The sequence below is a fragment of the Quercus lobata genome, chromosome 8 (assembly GCF_001633185.2).
Source record: "Quercus lobata isolate SW786 chromosome 8, ValleyOak3.0 Primary Assembly, whole genome shotgun sequence".
Taxonomy (NCBI): domain Eukaryota; kingdom Viridiplantae; phylum Streptophyta; class Magnoliopsida; order Fagales; family Fagaceae; genus Quercus; species Quercus lobata.
In genome coordinates this window covers 18,236,221-18,260,647 of record NC_044911.1, presented here as the reverse complement: position 1 = coordinate 18,260,647, position 24,427 = coordinate 18,236,221, and the positions used below count along the sequence as shown (strand labels likewise).

At 37.8% G+C, this 24,427-nt stretch overlaps 3 protein-coding genes across 10 annotated transcripts; 1 reads left to right on the top strand and 2 right to left on the bottom strand.

The window, feature by feature from the left end:
- The first annotated feature begins 2,530 nt into the window (after nt 1-2,530).
- Nucleotides 2,531-4,341, top strand: LOC115956540 (uncharacterized membrane protein YHL071W-like). The gene is made up of 2 exons (XM_031074885.1): nt 2,531-3,948; nt 4,219-4,341. The coding sequence occupies exons 1-2, from the start codon at nt 2,557-2,559 to the stop codon at nt 4,339-4,341; spliced, it is 1,515 nt and encodes a 504-aa protein (XP_030930745.1). The 5' UTR covers nt 2,531-2,556.
- A 243-nt stretch (nt 4,342-4,584) lies between these two features.
- LOC115956539 (uncharacterized membrane protein YHL071W-like) lies at nt 4,585-6,711 on the bottom strand. The gene is made up of 2 exons (XM_031074884.1): nt 5,290-6,711; nt 4,585-5,099 (listed from the first exon to the last, which is right to left on the bottom strand). The coding sequence occupies exons 1-2, from the start codon at nt 6,689-6,691 to the stop codon at nt 4,585-4,587; spliced, it is 1,917 nt and encodes a 638-aa protein (XP_030930744.1). The 5' UTR covers nt 6,692-6,711.
- A 2,736-nt stretch (nt 6,712-9,447) lies between these two features.
- Nucleotides 9,448-24,209, bottom strand: LOC115956086. 8 transcript variants are annotated; one of them, XM_031074550.1, is made up of 22 exons: nt 24,053-24,209; nt 23,635-23,791; nt 21,922-22,033; nt 21,035-21,798; nt 20,848-20,938; nt 20,278-20,676; nt 19,220-20,029; nt 19,019-19,111; nt 18,709-18,936; nt 18,534-18,614; nt 17,943-18,011; nt 16,877-17,027; nt 16,671-16,740; nt 16,158-16,244; nt 15,344-15,449; nt 13,968-14,153; nt 13,017-13,148; nt 12,284-12,789; nt 11,594-11,693; nt 11,398-11,457; nt 10,245-10,364; nt 9,448-9,807 (listed from the first exon to the last, which is right to left on the bottom strand). In XM_031074550.1, the coding sequence occupies exons 13-22, from the start codon at nt 16,700-16,702 to the stop codon at nt 9,748-9,750; spliced, it is 1,389 nt and encodes a 462-aa protein (XP_030930410.1). In that variant the 5' UTR covers nt 16,703-16,740; nt 16,877-17,027; nt 17,943-18,011; nt 18,534-18,614; nt 18,709-18,936; nt 19,019-19,111; nt 19,220-20,029; nt 20,278-20,676; nt 20,848-20,938; nt 21,035-21,798; nt 21,922-22,033; nt 23,635-23,791; nt 24,053-24,209; the 3' UTR covers nt 9,448-9,747. The 8 variants fall into 8 exon arrangements, 7 of the variants coding, with proteins under 7 accessions (XP_030930410.1, XP_030930409.1, XP_030930404.1 ...); XM_031074549.1 differs by having other exon boundaries at nt 16,671-16,777; nt 24,053-24,208; XM_031074544.1 differs by having other exon boundaries at nt 15,344-15,457; nt 24,053-24,206.
- Between the last annotated feature and the right edge of the window lie 218 nt (nt 24,210-24,427).

Below are 24,427 nucleotides of genomic sequence, written 5' to 3'. Positions count from 1 at the left end.
ATCCAACTCAACACATGTAGCGCAGGAGGGGGAAACCACAGTTATGAAGTTCGGTTATAGGAACATAGGGATCCCCTGTTCACATGCAATTAGAGTATGTGACTATTTACATATTGATTCGACCACATATATTCACCCATGTTATGGTTTGAACAATGCCCTTAACACTTATGAGCATGCATTTGTGATTCCAAAGTCGCAGTCGTTGTGGCGGGATCCCATAGGGCCAAAGTCGTTGCCTAATCCAGCATTGTTGCGGGCTAAAGGTCGACCAGTGAAGTCAAGAATAAGGAATGAGATGGATGGGGTGAGGAATAAGGATCGAGAACCGGGATGGCGGAGGGAGGATGCAGATTTGATAGAGAGTCAACCCAAGCAGACATGTGGACTGTGTCATGTTTCCGGGCATAACCGCTAAAAATGTCCGCAGTCCCGTGATGCTTCCACCAGCGGTCATGTTCCAAACTAGGTAGGTAGATGGCAAAAAGTTATGCATCGGTTAAATAATTGTTGTTCATTCCATGTTTACCTATTGTTTACTATATTGTCTCCTAACGTGATTACTCTATGTTTTTCAGGCATGCTTCCATGGATGACATTTTTGTCATGCGGACCAACGATCTTAGGAAAAGTGACTACGTTGAATTGGCTATGTGAACTTTTTGGTTTTTGTTGAATGTACTTGTAATTCTTAATCCAATGTACCTTTATGAAGATTGTGATTTGAGTAGTATGGTTAGAACTGCAAATTAAGCGTGGTTGGGCATGTTTAGAATGTTGATATTAAGAATGCCCTTTTGCTGCGATGCAGGTGCATTTCCATTGTAAAACCCTGTTTATGCAGAGATTGTAAAATTTTCTATAGTTTGGTGCCTATTGAGAGCACGTTTTGATGTAATTTATGTGCATTTACATTCTCGGCTTCTCTGCCTCTCAATGACTGTTTATAGATCACATTCTCAGCAATTTCCCCGTTTCTGCTTTACCTATCAGCAGTTTTGTATGTCCAGGGGAGTGAAAAAAAAAAAAAATTCCCCAGTGAAACTCGAGTCTCTGAAACTCGAGTTCCATTGGGGAAACTTTTTCCCCAAAATACTCTGTTTAGGCCGAGAGCCTACAAAAACAGAGGATTTGGAGAAAAAAAATTTCCCAGCTGGAACTCGAGTCACGTGAAAATAGATATTTTCATAAATTCTGGTTTAGCATTTTGAAAAATGATGCCTATGATGGAGAATGGATAAAATATCCTTCCACAGAACATCCAAGATTTACAAGCAAGATTACTTCAGCAACTTTGATTGTTAAGCTTAACTCCAAAAATGATGTTTGTACAGAAGGACTTTTCTACCTTGCAGAAATACAGTGGCTTACCAATCCAGATGGCACTTTACACACACATCAAGACCCATCTTGGGTATCCTGTTACTATGCTCTCACACTGACAGAATCTCTAAATAAAGGGATCTTATCTCAAGCAGTACCCATGGACCCAGAAACCTGTAGAAAGCAATTACCACATGCAGACCATTGGGAAATTTCATACAAGTAATCTAACCTATTTGCAGTGGCTTTTCGAAGGGAAAGATCAAAAGCAGGTTTGGTATCAATGACTTCTGAAGATGAACTTGCCATGATAGTTTCTTTCAGATAGAACTGTTTACCAAAGACCTAACAGGACTAAGATGCCAATTTTAGGCTGAAACGTCCGCAAGGTTACTATTGGAGAAGCAGATTCTTTAAAATCTTTAAGAGCAAACCCCTTAGTGTTCTATTTGATTATCAAATCCAGTGTTCTGATGTGATTAATACAGAGGATCCACAAATTGTGGCAACTGTAAATCACAGAGCATACTAATCAGGACAATAATCAAATATACTAATCAAAGGAGAGTGAAACTGATCACAGGCTTTGATACCAGCTATTAGGTCAAAAGAACGAAAACGAAACAGAAGCTAGAGGGAAGATTGAAAAAGGGTGTAAGAAGATTATGAAAATTGGTTTACAAAGTATACAACTAAGAAGAGATAAAAGATCACACGAAAATAAGGAATGGAACACAGAACTAAATACAGCAAACTTAAGGATATTATTAGGCTTAACAATTTTTTTACATTGGATATGCTGGTGGACATCTTACAGGGATTCTTTTTTCTTTTCTTCACTCTACTCTTTTACAAAGCCCTTTAGGGGCTATTTATAAGGAACTCTTACAGAAATATCTTACAATCAGAGTACAATAATGCTTGAAGAGAGAGTAGGGGCTGGCTCCATGTTGACACCTGGCTAAAGGGGCAGAAGCATACCTTCCTCAATCTCCTACTCTTCTTCATCTTCTCTCTCTCTCTCTGACTCTATTTTTCTAGACTCTTCTTCTATTTACAGATGTGGTGGAGTCTCTCAGCTCTGCTTCTCTTTCAATTTTCTTCACAACACAACCAACACATATGATTAAATCTAAGTTAATCAACCAACTAACCAAGCATTAGAGATTCAAATATGAGAGAGGGAAATTAGGGAGAGGCATGGATTTAAGGTTTTTAATTGTAGCGTTGTTGATGTGCGTAAATGGAGTGAGGGGTTCGATCCACGAATACAGAAACGAAGGGTTTATTCCACAGTCAAATGACTCAAATGCTTTCTTCTTCCATGGCGGCAATGAAGGCCTTTACACTTCTAAGGTCCTCCACTCCTCCATTTCCCAAGATACTAGCAACAACAATAACCCTACCCTTAAGGGCAAGTCCTTCATCAGGTTTGAAACTGTTACTTTTGTGAGGACGGAAGAGTCTGCTAGTAAGCAGCCTGAGATGCAACAGAACACGGGGTTGGTGGAAGCTATCATACTTGAGGTAAAAGACAAGAAAAGGATTGGAGGTTCTTTCCTAAACTCCAATTTGATATGCTGCAACCCGAGGCTTGCAGATGCTGGATCCTGCAAATTAGGAGAGGTTATTATACAAAAAAATAAGGATAATCCTGACTGGCCTAAACGCATTAAAACCTTCTTTGCAGGAAATAATAGAGAAACTAAAGTAGATACCACAGATGTTGAAATAAATAGTACTGGAATGTACTACCTTTATTTTATGTTTTGTGATCCGAATCTTAAGGGCACATTAATCAAAGGAAGGACTGTGTGGAGGAACCCAGATGGTTATTTACCTGGGAAGATGGCTCCATTGATGACATTCTATGGTTTCATGTCTTTAGCTTACCTTGTACTTGGTCTACTCTGGTTTCTAAGGTTTGTTCAATTCTGGAGGGATATTACACAATTGCACTACCACATTACAGCTGTAATTGCTCTAGGAATGTGTGAAATGGCCGTCTGGTACTTTGAATATGTCAATGTCAATTCAACTGGACGTCGACCTATGGGCATTACTTTGTGGGCTGTAACTTTTAGCTCTGTAAAGAAGACTTTGTCTCGCCTTCTTCTTTTGGTCGTATCAATGGGCTATGGTGTGGTGAAGCCAACTCTCGGTGGTTTAACCTCTAGAGTACTTCTTCTTGGTGCAGTATATTTTTTTGCAACGGAGGCACTTGAGCTAGTTGAACACTTGGGGAACATTAATGATTTTTCTGGAAAGACAAAGTTATTTTGGGTCCTACCTGTCGCTTTCCTGGATTCCTGCTTTATTCTATGGATTTTCTCATCATTATCAAGAACTCTAGAAAAACTTCAGGTAAGGAGAAACACGGCTAAACTGGAACTCTATCGCAAATTTACTAGTTCTCTTGTAGCGTCTGTGCTGCTCTCTATTGCTTGGATTGGCTTTGAGCTATACTTCAATGCAACTGACCCTTTGAGTGAGCTGTGGCAAATTGCCTGGATCATTCCAGCATTCTGGATTCTACTTGCGTACTTTCTCTTGGTGGTAATATGTATCCTCTGCATGGATTTGGGCTTGTTCAAGAAGTTTGGCCGCTTTCTCCTTCTTTGGGCAGTTTTTTGCAAAATGTCCCGGTTTTCTGCATACAAAGCAGACTTTTGAAGTTTTTCCTTTAAACTGCTTTCGTCGAAGAAACTTCCAATTTTTCTTTTTTGAAAATCTTTTCTTGGGACTTGCATAATGTTTTTTCTTCCAGGAATATTTCTTGAAATGATCTCTTCTCTTTGTTGAACAGGAACAATTCTTGTCATAACACTTTATCTGCAAATCCTTTCTTTTGCAATTATCTCTGAGCTTGCTATGAACCTTGTCTATTTCTGAAAGGAATTTTCTCTGGTTGCAGAGTTTTTCAAGGGCTATGAGAGCATGCTGGTAAATTTCTCCCAAGGAGGCTTGTTACAGAGTTATTTTCTGAAGATTCATCATGCGAAGTGTCTCATCCCCTAATGGTTCTGGGAGGGAATTGAGGAAGGTATGCTTGGCATTGACATCATCCATACCATTGAAAGAGTAATATCTTCTAGACATCTTGTCAAAATGTTTCTCCAAATCTTTTCTTTGAAATGAGCAACATTTCATCAGCAAAAATTCTTCTCGTGCTACCTCCTTATAATGAGTTGGTGCCCCCAAAAATTCATTATGGACAATTGTAAAGAAATCCTCCAATGTATTACATTGGGTTGCTTGTCTCTATCTGTATTCTCCCAAATTGATCCACCATTCTCGTAATCTTCCTATAATTCTTGCAACAAACTTGGCAATAATCTGTGAAACAGTGGCATTTGGAGTTTGAAGTTCAGCTATGCACCAGGAGTACATATTAAAAAACTCATCATGCCATTTAGAGGGAGGAACATTATCAAGAGTAAACAAATGTTTTGAATCTGTAGTTGGTGAGTAAGACAATCTGGTTTGGTGATCTGGGACAAAAGGTGGTGGAGAAAAGATTGGTGGCGGAGATGGAGGCCTTTGGGGACAGAGAACATCATCCTCCTCTTCTTCTTTTGGATCAGTCATGAAGATTTCCTCCAAACCAAGATCAGACAAGTCCAAGTCTGAGTCTTCTATTATAGGAAGCACAAAAGGTTTTTTATGATCTTCAAGAGTGAGAGTTCTGAGAAATGAACAGATTGGGTTTGGGGGATCAGGATTTATGGCTAACATATTTATGTCTGGAGGTCTTGAAGAGGCTCCTATGGTTGGATCTGGAGATCATTTCAAGAAATATTCCTAGAAGAAAAAACATTATGCAAGTCCCAAGAAAAGATTTTCAAAAAAGAAAAATTGGAAGTTTCTTCGACGGAAGTAGTTTAAAGGAAAAACTTCAAAAGTCTGCTTTGTATGCAGAAAACCGGGACATTTTGCAAAAAACTGCCCAAAGAAGGAGAAAGCGGCCAAGCTTCTTGAACAAGCCCAAATCCATGCAGAGGATACATATTACCACCAAGAGAAAGTACGCAAGTAGAATCCAGAATGCTGGAATGATCCAGGCAATTTGCCACAGCTCACTCAAAGGGTCAGTTGCATTGAAGTATAGCTCAAAGCCAATCCAAGCAATAGAGAGCAGCACAGACGCTACAAGAGAACTAGTAAATTTGCGATAGAGTTCCAGTTTAGCCGTGTTTCTCCTTACCTGAAGTTTTTCTAGAGTTCTTGATAATGATGAGAAAATCCATAGAATAAAGCAGGAATCCAGGAAAGCGACAGGTAGGACCCAAAATAACTTTGTCTTTCCAGAAAAATCATTAATGTTCCCCAAGTGTTCAACTAGCTCAAGTGCCTCCGTTGCAAAAAAATATACTGCACCAAGAAGAAGTACTCTAGAGGTTAAACCACCGAGAGTTGGCTTCACCACACCATAGCCCATTGATACGACCAAAAGAAGAAGGCGAGACAAAGTCTTCTTTACAGAGCTAAAAGTTACAGCCCACAAAGTAATGCCCATAGGTCGACGTCCAGTTGAATTGACATTGACATATTCAAAGTACCAGACGGCCATTTCACACATTCCTAGAGCAATTACAGCTGTAATGTGGTAGTGCAATTTTGTAATATCCCTCCAGAATTGAACAAACCTTAGAAACCAGAGTAGACCAAGTACAAGGTAAGCTAAAGACATGAAACCATAGAATGTCATCAAAGGAGCCATCTTCCCAGGTAAATAACCATCTGGGTTCCTCCACACAGTCCTTCCTTTGATTAATGTGCCCTTAAGATTCGGATCACAAAACATAAAATAAAGGTAGTACATTCCAGTACTATTTATTTCAACATCTGTGGTATCTACTTTAGTTTCTCTATTATTTCCTGCAAAGAAGGTTTTAATGCGTTTAGGCCAGTCAGGATTATCCTTATTTTTTTGTATAATAACCTCTCCTAATTTGCAGGATCCAGCATCTGCAAGCCTCGGGTTGCAGCATATCAAATTGGAGTTTAGGAAAGAACCTCCAATCCTTTTCTTGTCTTTTACCTCAAGTATGATAGCTTCCACCAACCCCGTGTTCTGTTGCATCTCAGGCTGCTTACTAGCAGACTCTTCCGTCCTCACAAAAGTAACAGTTTCAAACCTGATGAAGAACTTGCCCTTAAGGGTAGGGTTATTGTTGTTGCCAGTCTCTTGGGAAATGGAGGAGTGGAGGAGCTTAGAAGCATAAAGGCCTTCACTGCCGCCATGGAAGAAGAAAGCATTTGAGTCATTTGACTGTGGAATAAACCCTTCGTTTCTGTATTCGTGGATCGAACCCCTCACTCCATTTACGCACATCAACAACGCTACAATCAAAAACCTTAAATCCATGCCTCTCCCTAATTTCCCTCTCTCATATCTGAATCTCTAATGCTTGGTTAGTTGGTTGATTAACTTAGATTTAATCATATGTGTTGGCTGTGTTGTGAAGAAAATTGAAAGAGAAGCAGAGCTGAGAGACTCCACCACATCCGTAAATAGAAGAAGAGTCTAGAAAAATAGAGTCAGAGAGAGAGAGAGAAGATGAAGAAGAGTAGGAGATTGAGGAAGGTATGCTTCTGCCCCTTTAGCCAGGTGTCAACATGGAGCCAGCCCCTACTCTCTCTTCAAGCATTATTGTACTCTGATTGTAAGATATCTCTGTAAGAGTTTTCCTTATAAATAGCCCCCAAAGGGCTTTGTAAAAGAGTAGAGTGAAGAAAAGAAAAAAGAATCCCTGTAAGATGTTCGCCAGCATATCCAATGTAAAAAAGTTGTTAAGCCTAATAATATCCTTAAGTTTGCTGTATTTAGTTCTGTGTTCCATTCCTTATTTTCGTGTGATCTTTTATCTCTTCTTAGTTGTATACTTTGTAAACCAATTTTCATAATCTTCTTACACCCTCTTTCAATCTTCCCTCTAGCTTTTGTTTCGTTTTCATTCTTTTGACCTAATAGCTGGTATCAAGACTCAAGTTCCAGCTGGGAAATTTTTTTTTCCCCAAATACTCTGTTTAGGCTGAGAGCCTACAAAAACAGAGGAATTGGGGAAAAAAAGAATTTCCCAGTGGAACTCGAGTCTTAAAGACTTGAGTTCCAGCTAGGAAATTTTTTTCAACCAAATACTCTGTTTAGGCCGAGAGCCTACAAAAACAAAGGAATTGGGGAAAAAAAAATTTCCCAGTGGAACTCAAGTCTTAAAGACTCGAGTTCCAAGGGAAATTTTTTTTTCCCAAGTTCCTCTGTTTTTGTAGGCTCTAGGCCTAAACAGAGTATTTGGCTGAAAAAAATTTCCCCAAAGGAACTCGAGTTTCAAAGACTCGAGTTCCACTGGGGAAATTTTTTTCCCCCAAATGCTCTGTTTTTGTAGGCTCTCGGCCTAAACAGAGTATTTGGGGTAAAAAAAAAAAAAAAAAATTCCCTTATACACTCGAGTTCCTATTGGGAAATTCCCCCCCCCCCCCCCAAATGCTCTGTTTTTGTAGGCTCTCAGCATAAACAAAGCATTTGGGGGGAAAAAAATTTCCCACTAGGAAAAGACTTGGGTTCCTACTGGGAAATTTTTTTTTCCCCAAATGCTCTGTTTAGGCCTATATTATCGGCCTACACAAAGCATTTGGGGGAAAAAAATTTCCCCAGTAGGAACTCAAGTTTTAAACCCTAGCAAAAACCCTAGCTCGCCTCATCTGCTATAACGTTTCTATTTGAAGGTGGCTTGGTTCCGGGTTCTCGGGTAGGGCAAAGAAACAAGCTTGTATTCTGGGCAAAAACAAGATATTAAATTTTTTTTCCCAACTCTTGTAATTTATAAAAAAAATATTTCATTGGTCCAAAAAAGGAATCGCAAGTGTGTTTATTGCACCGAACCTACTTAAACTCAACTCATCATAGTATTGGGTCATCCGCACAACAATGAGGCTTGTCACTAGTCGAATTTATAACTCTCGACCTTACAAGTATGATGAGTCACAAGAACTTTTTACCACTAAGTTAATCTTACAAAGAATTTTGTAATTTTTTTATTTGCCATGAATTTCACTTTTTTATAATTTTCTTAGATTTTGCATCAAATGAATGTTTTATAACTCCTAAGTCATTACAAACTTTGTTAATGAACCCTACTTGAAATGGCATTTTTTGTTCTTTTTTTAACATAAAGGGTGAAATTGTGGATTCAAATCAACTAAGTATGAAAATGATATATTAATTAGAGCAAATATCTTAACATGTATTATTAAAAAATCTTTTGGGTGGCAATCGCGACTTCTTGGAGAAAAGTGCAACATTCTTGAAAGTGGTTGGGGGCATCAGGGGTGTGGCTAGTGACCTAGCCACACCGCTGAAGTTGAGAGGGTTTTCGAGCATTTCATCACCCCAAGAGATGCAGCCGTTGTGGATGCCAACATAGAAGCCACTTATGGTTTGTCAGATCAATGCTTTGATAGTGGCAGGGCTGGGGTGAAAGTAAGTGACAACGAGGGTTGGGGAGAGCAATGTGGTTAGTGTGATGAGGAAGAAGAGGGAGAGCGTGAGAGTGCAGGAGAAAGAAAGAGGTCGAGAAACAATTATCAATTGAAAACACATTAAAGAATTTTTTGTGTTTTGGTATTTGCATAATAAAAATAAAGTGAGCATTTCTAAGTTTGCGTAATTGAAATGACCTGGCCAAACTTTTTATTTTTTTTTATCTGCCTACGTATAAGAAAATAATCTTTCACTCTATAGATGAGTTCGGATGATTATGTCCTGCAATACTCTCCACACATAACCCATAAGAATGTCCATGTGCAAAGGAATGAAAGGATACATACTATCTCATTCACCATCAAAACCAAATTATTAGTTTTTCCTTCTTTCATAATTTCAGGAAACCCACGTTTGATGTTGAAATTGGACTTATATAGTAATGGTCTAACAACTCGAGCAATATATATATATATATATATATACATATATATATATATATATATCTTCCAATTTACCCTTGATCACTATCTCTTCAAGTAGCATGTGAAGCACAGGAGTCAGGAAGCAAATATAAAGCCAACAATCATCTTCCATGCTGTAAATAAAGCTCACACAGATTCGCATAAAAATTGGTAAATAAATTAAAGAATTAGTGATCATCACATAACTGGGTTAGTAATTTTCCAGGGTAAATATGAAGTGTATTTGAAAGCTTAGTTCCATACACCAATGCATTCATTAACAGAATGGTGCAACAACTAGAGTTTCACCACTTGCATTGCTGCTGACAGCATAACCATGACACTACTCATGTGACAAATACAAATTTCCCGTAGCTTGGAACACTTCTGAAACATTTCGCCTTTACACACATTAATTATCAACGAAGCCAAAGTCTTTAACCAAAAGCTCCTGCTCTTTCAAAACCCACGACAGAGAAGCTAACCGAACCTAAATAATGCTACTTCCAAATCCAGAGTACCTTTGACATATGAGTCCCTCTGCATGAAAACAGATTCATATTCAGAAATTTTTACCTTGACTCATAACTAGCTGTTTATATCAAGCATTAATCTGATTTTTTTTTTAAATTGTCAGTTTTTATCTTGAGACATGACTAGCTATTTACATCAAGCACTACACATTGCACACGCAAACCTTGTGCACCAAAGCCACCACTAAAATATTAACTTTGCTTTAAAGGGAGAAGAATGTTTAATGCCAAATGAAATGGACCAGGATATATTTAGAAAGAATGTTGATGATACCATTAACTTCCCAGCAGCCTATTTCAGTCTAACCAGGCATAAATATCAAAAGGAGATTGTTTGGCACAATAACTCAAGCATATATCATTCAACCAATATATCAGCTATGTTGAAGGTATAGCCAGTAACACATTGAAATTGAACACTTAATATAAGTTCAAATAACTTACGGATATCTGGCATCTCCAACCTTCCCTGTGTACTGAACCTGCTGGCGTGTTCTCCTCATGACCAAGATTAAAAGCGGTGTATTTGTATTTAATAATGGACAACACCTTGATTTCCATATCCTGCAGATGAAAATTATGAATAATCAGAATGTATAAGCTTAAACTCATGGGGGAACCAACAGCACAATGCTGCACTGGTTAGTTCAATCCTCAAACCAATAACGTACCAAGCACCACGTCTAGGAGAAAGCAAATAATTTTGAATTATTGCTATGAAGGCCCAAGTCAGTTGACTGGCTTACTAGAGCAAACAATCATGCACCTATCGCCTTCAGCTAGGCACATGGCTACCCTCATTTTCTCAAAATTACATTAAGTATTATCCAATGTCACACAAAAGTTACAGATATTCAGCAACTAAGTGTACTTATTAATATAGCATAACAACTCAAGTGCACTCTTATACAATATGCAAATGTTAAATCAGCATATGGAAATTATCATACAGAACCTAAGGTATGATAAGCAGGATAGCTATAGCATCAACAAGAATGTCAAGCACTTGTCAAAATGAAATGGGAAAAACTGTACTAATTCAATTAAAAATTTAGATTTATTGACCTGAACATCGATATTCACTTTCATCCTTGCTGAGTATGAAGTTTTCTTTAGCTTTATCAATAACTGACCATCACAAAACATTCTGGATGCACCTCCATACTTTATTGATCCCACTCTTATACCATAAACACTGGGAATATTTTCAAACTCTCAATTCTTATGGAAAGATCAATCGAAGGTAGTGTAAAGAAACAAATCCTGAGATCAATGTATCTATGGGTCATTTAATACTAATATTGTCACCTCATTTCTAATTTTTGATTTAATAAAGCTATATTTACCAATACGCTATCTTACTCTTGCTTATCCATTTTTTTTTTTTTTTTTTTAATTACATAGATGGGGAAGGGGAGATTTGAACCCTTGATGTCTCTGCTGGAAACACTAAGCACCTGACATGTTAATGCTAGGTCTCAGACTCTCAGCAAGCCAATGATTGTCATTTTAATGAAATCAATTGATAATATCAGGGGAAGTAAAGTTTAAGCATGTAGAGAAACAGAAAAAGAGAGTATTTAAGTCAGACTCACACCTTTTGCATCAAAGAGAAGAGCTTCAAATCACTCCTTGGGACTCCATATGCCAAATAAGCCTGTCCAAAGATTGCTTTTAGAGCAGCATTTTAACTTTGTATATGAAACTTCACATTTTATTAAAATAGCTTTACAGTGCCTTGTGTATCATTTTTTATAATTCACATGTAAATGTAATAGAATAATGCAACCCACATGCATGATCAGAGCATTATATAAGTTGATCCAGAAAGCAAGCTTCTCATCGCAGCTCAAATGGATGGTGTTCACTTTGGCCAGTTGCTCAACAAGCGTTCTGTTCTCAAAACAATTAAACAAAACAGCAGTGATCAACTCTAGGTCGAAAGAAAAATTCAAGCATTCAAAAGCAAGACTTCAAGCTTATCTAAGTATTCAAATTAATTACATTTATTCAACCTGCACAACATCAGAAGACACAAAGAATTAAATGCAGGACCAGGGGCATTTTAAAGTAAAGATCCACTTTCGATGGTAACAGCTTCAGCAGCACATTGGGTATGCCTTCTATATTAATACACATTCTCTCACCATGAAAAGAAGATTGAACTGATGAAACACATAATTGGAATGTGTGAAGGGGAAGAAGGCATGTAAGTGGTGGGTATACCAACAATGCGGAAGTCAATGCAAACATAAAGATGACAAGAAGGTACATGAAAATAAGATCAGAAGTAGATCAAAAAGTAAAACAGCCACATAGTGAACACAAATTCCAATACATATTCTAAATTAGTGCTTTTAATGTTTCTCTAAATTTTTATAATAGCAATTTCTTGGTATTTTGAATCTTCATATAAGAATAGTCTACCCTACCCAAGAGACTAAAAGAAAAATCCAAAACACAAGGATTGAATGAAATTTTACCTGAACCTTCTCAGTGCCCCTGCAGCATATTCTAACTGCTTCTTCCCAACTGACATCCAAGAAACTTCAGTTGCTAATCCATAGTTTCCAACGTCTGCCCAACTTAGTTTTCCACGCACCCTATAGGGATCACATGCATTCTCTGAAGCCAACACTTCAGAGTTACTCTTTACATCAACTTGCGGGCTCTGCACCCATGATGAAATCATTGACCTCTCAGATGATGACCACCAAGATAAATTGGAAAGATGCCCACGTGGTGATAGAGGTGAGCAGTGGCTCTCTGACACAGATGATTTGGATGGTATAGCAGAATCCGCCAAAGAAATGAATATATTTTTCATACATTTCATCATCTCTTCCGATAATTGATTAGGATGATCCCAAAGGCCCTTTGTTGGCATCCCTTTAGGAAGCTTCCTGAACTCTACAGCTTGAACAGATTTGGAATCTATTTTCATAGACATTTTCTTGTTGTGGTAAAGTACAACAGCATCTACTCCATTCTGATGCAAAGTATCACATGTTAAGTTCCTACTATCATTGATTATCAAATTGAAAGTTGTAATCAATATTTCCATATTTTTATTGAAAAAATTACAAGGACCAAGTTCCGACAAGGAATATGTAATACATATGCGTTTGGGACAAACATAATTCTCATGGATTTCACCAAAGGCATCAAGTTATAAAGAAGTTAATGCTATCTGTAAGAGGAACTCTAGACAGGTACCTCTATCATTGACTCTTCATATTTGTCAGTAGATTCCAATGGTTGATCTTGCAGCTCCTGGCTGGAGTTATCTTCGCGGGCATCACCCACTATAGAAATGGAATGCTTTGAACACCTCAAAGATGGTGAAATCTGGGTAATGAAAGAATGAGTTGATTACATTGCACAAAATTGAACACATACAGGATGACCATATGTGTTCAATTTGACATATAGGAGACAACCATGTGAGTTATCAAATCCTTATTCACACAGCTAGTTAAGGATGGCTACATAAATCCTTTTCCAAATTATTGAGGTCAGCTACAACTATCTTTCTAATCCACTTTACCCTAGCTAAGGCCAAACTCTTCTCACTTCTAGATTTATCAAATCCTTCTTCACAGCTTCAACAAGTTTAGGCTTCTTCCTAGCCCTTTTCAACTGCAAAATGATTTGACCTTTGAGATTATTTCTTGATTCTAATGGCTTTGACAATTTTCATCTATTTTAAATAAATAATCATCCAATATTTGTGTAGACAAAACTGAGAGGCTGAAAGTGAATAATATATTTAATTCTAGAATCTGTTTCCAAATTAAAACATGCGTAGCTTTTAGAATTAGGCCAAGGCCCAGTTTCTTCATGCCAGTGCATGGATATTATCTGACAATTTATATTTCTTTTTGGTTGTATCACTGGGCTATAGAATAGGAGGGCAGCCTTCCCCCTTCCTTAAACACCTATGCCTGTTGTGAGCAAGATTTAATCCTGGAAATTGGTACCAGGCTTTACCAGCTAGACAAGATGCCACCCACTGTCTAAATCTTGTAGGAGGAAACAAATAGGAATTTTTTATTCTTAAAAAAAGGCTAAGGTTGAAGTCGTCTAAATCTTTATTTAAAAAAAAAAAAAATTGATACATGCATGAAGGAATTACTATTTAGTTGGGAATAAAAGCAAAGAGCATACCAATTTATTAAGAATATCAGAGGAGCAACGGGGTATTGATGGAAAAGATGAATGCCTCAATCGATATTCTGCAAGCCTCCGTTCATTTCTTTCTTGGCTAAGTTGGAAATGCAAAGACACCATGTCTTGTTCGAGTTTTGAAACTGTGACCTCCAATAATGCAATATTAGACAGGAGCTCTTGAGCCTGTATTAATATGAAAAAAGGACATCACAATATTAAATCCCTACTAAAGTACAAGAATGAAAAACTGGTAATTGAGCCATTAGAGAATGATGTATGTATGTCTGTTTGAGAATAGCTTATTTAGCTTTTTGTTGAAAGTATGCTAAAATATACTTGTACATCGAAAAAGTAAGAAAAAGTGAAGTTTTAAAAAGCCGTACATCAATCTAAAAAGCAAAAAGCTAGCTTATAATCTAGACCCAAACACACGTCTATCCGTTTGGGAACAACTTATTTAGCTTTTTGTTGAATTTTTTTTGTTAAAAGTATACTAAAGTATACGTGTACTTTGAAAAAGTAAGAAAAAGTAACGTTTTAAAAAACTGTACATAAAAGTTAAAAAGCAAAAGGCAAGCTTATAAGCTAGCGCAACAATACATGCAAGATTAGTTAATCACGTAACCCATGATTCAATGTTTCAGCCTGGTACAACTTGAAAGAAACGAGGGACAGAATGATGCACTTAAATCTGATTCTCAGTTTATGATGTCCATTGGAATGTAAAAAGTGAAAATGTATGGTATAGGTAAATTCCTCCAAAGTTTTATCAAGCTGTTAATTGTTTATTTTTTTTACAAACGCCTCTTAGAAATTTCTGCAGTCCCCAGGACTCTGTTCTGCTACAAAAGGCATTCTATGGAGTGGACCAATTATTATAAAAAAAATTGATAATAATTTGCGCAACAATCAAACTGGCCTAGAGTTTGAGCAACAACAGAGTTTAACTAAAGATATAACAGAGACTTACACTGAGCATGCCCAAGTTTATCAGTAAAAAGATAAGACAAGCAATATTAATGACAAGACCAAAAGGCTTCAACAACTGTATCTTCATTAAAGAAGGGGGAGTCTGGGAATTTAAACCATGATGACAAGTTATTCCACGCACCTACATCCCCTTTTTCTTCTGATAAAAACATAAATTAAACACAATAAACAACAATAGCAGACGTATACAAGGTAAATGTAACATGCATCTGAAGCAGCTGGCACTCAAAATTTGCTTAGACAAGGTGAATTCTTCAAAAACTTGAATTTTAGGATGGTTTCACCGAAATCGCTGATGCAAATTGCATACGCATATTACAAAATGCAAAATATAAACACACACACACACACACACACACACACATATATATAGATAAACAAACCTGGTGAGGGAGATGTGATTGACTTGACAATTTCATAGCATTTTTCTCAATAGCCTTTTCCAGAACAGCATGCAATTCCATCTCTTCTTGCAACTGCTGTTGCAATCTGTTTACCTATCCAAAAGGTCCATACATTAGGATAGGGTAAGCTACTAAGGTAAAGCTATTAAGGTCTGCGAGACTATCAAAGAGATCTGAACATAAAGATGACTGCTAGCAGCAATGCTGGTAAAATATTACAACTTTTTTTATAAGTAAAAAAATCTTTATTTATAAGAGATAACTATAATACACAGGAAGGCATCAAAACTACTGTTAAAGGTGTCTGGATAAGTTATTATGTGAAAGATATCTAATATAAATGGTTCCAACATAATACTTCCTTTGTTACATAGTGCCTTCATAAGCTAGGTTATAAAAATGTAAATCTGCATTATTAAAGACAAAGACAAATATATTCTACACTATATTATAATAATCTTGAAACCCCTACCATGTCTATCACCAATATGATCCTACCACAATCACTTTACTATTTTTTTTTTTTTTTTTTTTGGGGTTTGGTAGGGGGGAAGGTAATAAAAACACAAAATTGATAAGAAAAGTACAATGAGTTTATGATAGTAAACTCACTGCAAAAAGCACAACCACTTTACTATTAAAGGCCCAAACATGAATGCCACTGCAAAATCAATATAGGGTGTCTTGCTTATAGAAGCCTACTGCACTACCCCATTCACATGCAAATTACACAGTAAAGCACAATTGCACAGTTTCATAATGGCGCATCAACAAAAAGGGAAAGGAAGCTTACATCCTGTTCAAGCTGGAACCTGGAAGAATAAGTATTGCTTTCAGTGCACAATCCAAAATTTCCAGTCTCATCTCCAAGATTGCACTCCTAAAAGATTAAAAGAAAAAACACCATTTTCACTTACAATACAATTTGATTTTGAGAAACAATCATATCAAGATGAGGTAACAGATGGCTGCTGATGCTACTAGCTAGTATTCTGCTGCAGAACCAGTCCAATCTTTCAGATCACGGAGAAAGAGTTGAAATGGATTTACAACCTAAAGGGAAGAGAAAAATTAAAATCTTTTTGCCCGTTCCATTAAGCATACATGCCAATTTGATCCATACGGTTCGGCAAGAAGTAAAAGGATAAAACCTTGTTCACAATTCCATTCAGCAATCTATGCTAGTAGGCAACATATATGGTAAAAACTTCCTTCAAAAACCACAGCCTAATTTTGAAGTTGTAAAATTGAAGAACAATTTCAAGAGATAAAAATCCGTAAGAAGACAAACCCCACCAAAGCTTACCTTAAAGGATGATTTATCACTCTGAAGTTCATCCACTGTATCCAACTGTATTTCTGAGTCGCAAGAATTCCTGCCAGAGTGTGATGGCTTAGTTTCCAGAATCACTTCTGGAAAAGTGCAATCAGAAAGAAGTAGAAAGCCATTAGAAGGGCAATAGGCTAGAGCTCCATATTTAAAACAAAGAACAAAAAATGCTACATCCTTACTGGGTTAAGACAGAATGCACAACCGGTGAGCTACGCATCTTGTGAGTAGAAGATTTGGCGTTTATCACATAAAGCACAACCTGAAACTCCCCAGATAGCTTGGCTTCTACCAGAAACTATAATGCCCATGTGCAAACAAGCATCATAAACCCTGTAAATGCACTTCAAATATCAAATTTCGGGCTTTGTTTGCATTATTAATGGGGAAGATAAAAATAAAAAACAATCAACTTGAAAGATAGGGCAGAATGAGATTTAGAACTAGATGGAAAACACTGTGACACCTGTGACCATATAATAAGACAAACAGAGTCATTTCTGCACAGCTACCAGTCATTTTCAACAAAAGCATACAAAAATTACCAACACAAACTTCAAACTTGTGAGACACAGGCAACAAACCTTCTGAGGAGTTTCAAAAAGAAGACGGAAAGGAAAACATAGACAGAATAACATTGTGCACGATGAGAATCATTCATTAACCAGTCACATTTTGCAGCTTCATGAAATTCCAAGCTGAGCTAAAAGCGGTCAATATCAAGAGCTTATGAGGAAATGATTGTCACCCACATGGAAAAAAAAGGTGAAATGACCAAATTAAGATAAGAGCAAAGGGCTTTAGTTTTGTGCCATATTGATAGGTAAGGTAGGGCACTCAAATCAAATGCAAAGAAGGAAAAGAAATAATGGGGGTAACTAAGTCTATCTCCCTACCCATGAATATCATGGAAGTCAAAAGTTGTTTCCACTGTGTGATTTCGCAAACATACCCCTTCATCAAAGTCATTCAGAGAGGGGTTTAATTAATTAATTAAATAAATGAGAGTTGGCCCAAAAGAACGAAAGTGAGCTTTCACTTTCACTTTCACTCACCTCATACATAGAATCTCAGAAAAGAAAGAAAGCATGAAGCTTTGTTTGTCCATTGAAAAGTGTATAGGGGTGAACAACATAAATATAAGTCAAGAAAAGCAACGGGGTTTGGTTTACAAAAGCATCCACTTCCAATCTATAGTACATGATGAAGCAAATTACTCATAAAGAAGAAGCAATAGATGTTTTTTACCTTCATTGCCACAAAACCAATATCTGGATTATTTTCCCAAGATGTATACAACTTTTGCAATCTAGCCCCCTAGAAACCAAAGACAACTCATTAAAAGACAGATAAAACAACACAAACCCATATAACAAAATCAAAGAATATAAATTTTAGCCACTAGGGAGAAAAACAATAAGTCTACTTGCACAATAAAGTCCACAACTTTTTTTCACAACAGTTGAGTTTGCAAGTTGTAACGTAAAAATCATAATTTGCCACCTCAACAAGTTGTGAATTTAGTTGTCTCTAGCTTTAGTCAGAGCAAACTCAAGCCATATAACTATGCATAATAATAGTTGTAAGTTTAAACACCATAAAAACAATAACCCAAGTAAGGTTTTCAATTGAACCAATTGGAGGGTGTATAACAACACAGATACAGAGAATTATACAATTGGAGTAAACCCAATTACACATAATGATTCTCAACCAAAGGCCATAAAAACAAAGACCCAGAAAACAAATCTTTCAAAGGAACCAATCTTACAAATTGGGTACCAACCCAATAGCCAAAAACACAAACACACATAGAGTATCTAGTAAAAAAAAACACACCATTGCAGTACTAAGACAATTGAGCACAGAAGGCCTGTTCAGAATTGCTGTTCTAGACCAAGCTTTGCCCTCAACCAATACCTGCAGAGAGAGACACAGAGAGAAAGAGAGTTAGTGTGTAGGGGGTTAAAGAAAAAGAACAGACAAAAGGGTATTCTTGAAAGTTGAAACTGACTTGGTTGTCAAGTTCATCGGTAATAGCAGTGTCCGGAAGAGAACAAAGATTCCTTGTGTGGTATTGGTTGAGGAAACGAAGACTGTGAATGTGAAGATTGTTGCGCCTCTGCAACAAGGCTGCCTTAAACCTCTGCATCATTTAGCTCACCCACCCTTTCAAATTCTGCTCCAACACAACACAACCCAAGCTCTCTACTCTCTAGTGATAAATTGATAATAAACAATTCTGAGAAAAAAAATTAAAAAACTATGAGAAGAATAACAAAAGAAGAAGAAAAATGCTAAAATATTATGACTTTAGCACTTACTCAAGGTTCGCCAATTTTGCGTTTTTTAACCCTTGTGTAATGTTTGGGCGGGGGAGGAGGCTGCGGGGCATCATCCTTAGGCTCATCATCATGCTGCAAATTCCATTAGATGCATGCAATCAAGATTCTAATTAATGTTATCATTAGAATAAAGTGATAATCAAAATATGTGCATTTGAATTCTAATTAATGTTATCATACCATAGAGCTACCTCGATGTCCTATTTTGTGTCCACTTGTCCCACAAGTGGGTGCTCTTCTAGTGCGCTGTGATCTACCTCGTGGAGGTGAGGGCTGATGAGGGGGATGCTCGTTTGGTACATCAGTATGTGGCTATACAGTGTCAATCCCAACCGGAGGTCCCAGAGGGTCAGATGAGGATGCAGTAGGTGGGTAATGATGCTCTAAGTAGAGGCCAGGAGTGGGTGCAGTAGAGCTGGTAGGTGGGTAAGAGGGTGTCTTAGGGAGTATAGGAAGGGTCACATTGTCATCAATACTGAGATCAAAATCGGGCTGCGAAGGTGGGCTGGGTGAACGGACCTTGGGCTGAGGAGATGCATCTGGGATGTGTGGAAGGACCTCAAGCTGAGGAGATGAGTGCGGGATGGGTGCAAGCATCTCAAGACTAGTTACAACCCGAGGGGTTGTTGCACGCCGACCACGGCCCCTGGCTGCACTTGTGCTTGGGCTTGCTGTAGCAGGCATACCACGGCCCCTGATTGCACTTGTGCTTGGGCTTGGGCTTGCTGTAGCAGGCCGACCATGGCCCCTAGCTGCGCTTGTGCTTGGGCTTGCAATAGCACACTGAGCACGGGTCCGTGTACTTACGGGTGTTGCGCTTGTGCTTGGGATTTCAGTAGCTGTTGGTTAAGTCTCATGCCCATTGTCTGCCTCCTCATTTACTGCAGGATCACGACCAAGGCCAGCCACATTATTTAGGACATGCCGAACATGGTTGTGAGCTTCGCTGCCTTCAAGAAGCATCTCCAACAGCGCTAAATGGCTTTGAATCTGAAACGGAGAAAGAACCAGTACAATCATATTTGAGACAGTTATGTATAAATTAAAGAATGGATAATATAGTACTTACTAATCTACTCAAATACTCAACTAGAAACTAACAGTTTTATTAGAATACTATATGTAACAGAAACTCTTTAATCAGATATGTTTTTATAATTCATAGAAACTGATTCTACATTCATACATGTACTCAAGTAAAATGAAATAGGCAATAAAATCTAATTAGAACACATTACCATTATATCTAATTTAGCGCTATTGCGGTCGACATACTTTCGAGTGACCGAACGGTACCAGACGTAATAGGCATGATCGCGGGGCATCTCACCAATCTGAGGAGGTGCATGACAAAGTTGTTGTCGTCTCATTTCCCATAAAATGATATACGGTCCATGCTCCTCCCTCCAATTCTTTTCCACCTTCCCACGTAAGTCAATTTTATGCAGTCTATCATCGTAGACAGCATCGTCAGGCTGCTGCTGCGCCAACCCAAACTGTCGAAAGACACGGTCCGGGTAGTGTCTCTCTACTATGCAAAAACACACAAGCGACACCCTGGCTGTCCACGTATCCCTCCCTGCAACGCAGAACTCAGGAAGGTGGCCGAAGTCTACCTCGTATGGCTGCCACACAATCTACAATAGAAACAAAAAACAATTATCATAGCATCTTAAAAGGTGAAACAAGGGAGAATACATAGATAAAGGGAAAAACAAAATTTTTAACAAAAGATATGTTAAAGGATGAAGCAATCATATTCTTAAGGGAAATTATTATAACCAAACCGAATTTTTGAATATTATTACCTGGTTTGGCTGCATTGTCACTAATTGCTCGCGATAGCAGACCAAGGCTGTGCCGGATGGCCTACTCTTCGAGCTTAGCACCCACACCCACCTACAATTACGAGCAAATAACATAAGAACGATAATACAATTTAGTTATTAAGAAGAGTACATTGCATAACACACTAAATATTAGGAAAACACTTACTTAAATGCAAGTGGAGCATATGGCCATGGGCCATAATCACATCCAGGTGGGGGCTCTATCCTCGGGCACAAGAATGGCAACCTTGCCCATGCCCAATACTAGACCAAGGTGCACGCCCCACCAATCTGCGATGTGCCTTTCTCACTTGCCCGACACAAGTCCCTGTACAACCAGGCCAAGCAACCACTACCCCAACTATACTGCCGCGGATCACGAAGGTTGCACATGAACTCCAAGAACATCAGATGCACCCTATCTCCTAACTTGTCCATGAAAAGTTTATCCCCTACTAACGCTAAAATATAGCGCCGGGCATACTGGTGTATCTGAATCTCTGTTGCGTCCTGAGGCAGTGGTGTTGCAATGGCCTCAACAAGTCGGCTGATGAGAATTCTTTAGCCCACCAAAGTTTTATTGTCATTCGGTGGAGTAAATCCAAGCAACTCCCCGCACACTTGCCTCCAAGTCCCATCCTCCACAGCAGTCGGCCCAACCAAGACCTCACCGTCTATAGGAAGTCCGAAAATCACCTCCACATCTTGTAGGATGATTGACATCTCATCATGTGGAAGATGAAACGTATGAGTCTCCGGCCGCCATCGCTCAACTAGGGCCGATATTAGGCAATGATCGATCTCTTTGGAAGGGGCTCTAAACAATCCTTCCAACCTTAGCAATTTGATAATGTCAATCACCCGATTATCTTCCATCTGAACGTTTGCCATCTCCTTAGTGCGACCACGGCACACAAGTGGGCCCGGGTCCTACAAATTCAATAAAAATTTTAGCGGTTGTTAGAACTAGAAATACAACTTTGAAAGAACTTGCTAACTAAAAGTCAAAGTCAACGTAAAAATTAAAGCGGTTGTTAGAACTAGAAATTTCACCTCGCCATTCCAAATGGCCTCTGATCGATGATATGGTTGTCGCGTCAACACTGAACGCTAAAGCGGACCGGGGTGCAAGATCTCTAGCTCCTCATCGATCTGAGGCTCCATACTGCAAAGAATATAGACAATTAAAAAGGTTATGAAAACCCCAATTTCTCTGTGCCAATGTTTGATAAGAGTTCATATATTTTCATTCCATCACCTTCAAAATTATATATATATATATATAGAAGATTCAAATGACAGTTAAACATTACAAGTGCATACAAACTAGATAAGAACAGAATTTTTTTTCTAAATAATAATAAATATTAAAAAATTTAGTTAGTTGTCACGTTTCAAAACAATGTTGAAAACTAGCATCTCGAGTGTTCCTCCACTCGAGTTCCAAGATAAAAGTCGAGTTTTTAAGTCTCGATTTATAAGAGGATGGGTTTAAAGTGAGAAAAAATTGACGTAAAAATCAAGTTTTAAAGACTCGATTTCCATAAATTGCAGAAAAACGCCGCTATTGGGCTTTAAAACGTCACTATAGGACTTAAAAACGCCACTATAGGGCTCCCTAAACCTAATACTTATAAAAAAAATTTTGCAGGAAAATGCCACTATAGGGCTTTAAAATGTCACTGTAAGGCTTAAACAGAGGGTATGTGAACCACTTACAATTCGCCCCAACAGAGGGTAACCTCATGTAATTTCCCGAGAATTTGAGTTTGTGAACTTACTTTTTTACTTTTGGTTAGTTTATTATGTTCTAATATGTTCAACAATTTGGCCGAGAGAAAAGAACCCAGAAACCCAAAACCTAAACTTAGACAATAGCTATAGCAAATCATGCAAAACCACTAAATCATCTTGTAGAACAAACCAACAAATTCAAACATGATGCAAAACCAATTACATCAAATTCAATCATTTTTTAAAAAACACAATTAATAAAAAAAAAATAAAAAATAAAAAATAAAAAAAAACCCAAAAAGATCCAAACCCTAGGTCAAATCATGAAATTCATAAATCTAAAATTGGAGAGAGAGAGAGAGGAGTCTAAGAAGCAAAAACGAGAAAGCACTCAGAAGAAAGAGAGAGTACCTTCGGACAAGACTATACAAGTACACAACGCAGAGCCATCACACAACTTATAATCTAAGCAAACCAACAACACAACAGTAATAATCAAAGCTAACAAGAACCCACTTTGCACTATGGAAATCTCATGGTCCCTAATTCACATATATCCTGCTCAATGAATTACCAAATGCACAGAGTCAGTAAAAAACTATAGGAATTCCAGACAACCCATTGGTCAAAATGGAAAACATTTTTCTTATTAGTAACCAACTCTTTTTGATGTATGGGCCTGCTCCATCTAAGGGTGATGATTTCAGCTAAGCTAAACATAAAATTTTTCATTCCAATTCCCAAAATTTTAACCCTTCTTATTCTCTCAACAAGCTATGAGCAACTAAAAGGTGAAAAAACCTATACAACATTAGTCCTACAATAACTCACCCATAATGTTCCAAAACTTTTTAGCATTTCCAATTAAACATTTTTCAATTACCCCATATTTAATAACATAAACAAACACACAAAAAACTTTAAAAACTATCACAATAGATGAACCAAAATTGGAAATAGCATACCCAATAAAGTAAAAAGAAACAAGCATAAAAAAATGCATATATGAATCAAGCTTGCAGATAGACATACCTGGCGCTTGGTAAGCTTTCTCCGAATGGCCCTTGTCTTCTTGGGATGCAGATCGAGTGGCAGGTACTTCTTCTTGTTGTAAGCTTCTCTCAGAGCCCCCTATTGCTTCTGTGAAATCACAATCAAAACCGGCGCAATAAACAGCCTCACAACCTTTCTGCATAAAGAAAAACGAAAACCCAAATCAGATACAAATGGTAGTAAAAGAAACAGAAGAAGAAATTAGAGGAGAAAGTGAGAAAAGATTATTAGGTGCAGTGAATCTCTATTTCTTTCATGAGATGTGCTACCACTAACACTGAGCTACAAAAACTCAAAATTTCAAGAACCCAAAACAGAAAACAACTCAAATTTACAATACCCATCACACAGATCAAAAAATCGCATAAAGAAAAATAAGAAGAAGAGAACCCAGAACCTGAAAAGAGAGAGCACGAACGGCGGGCTACGAATGGCAGACGAACGGCAGGCTACGAACGGCAGGCTACGAACAGCTTGAGAGTGAGTTTAAGAGTGAGAGAGGGCGGAGTTTTAGAGTGAGTTTGAGTGAGTGAGGTTGAAAGGGTTCTGTCACGAGGTTTTGTGCAGAAGAGATTCAAATGGTGATTCAAAATAGTAAGTTAGGAACGGTTTGGTAGAATTTAGAAAAGTAGCGTCTCAAGTTTTTAAAACTCGAGATCCATTTTAGAACTCGAGTGCTAAAGACTCGCGTTCTGAGTGAGAAAATGCCACATAGATCTCGAGTCTTTAAGACTCGAGTTTTATGCAAAAAATTTTACCTATAGTGGCGTTT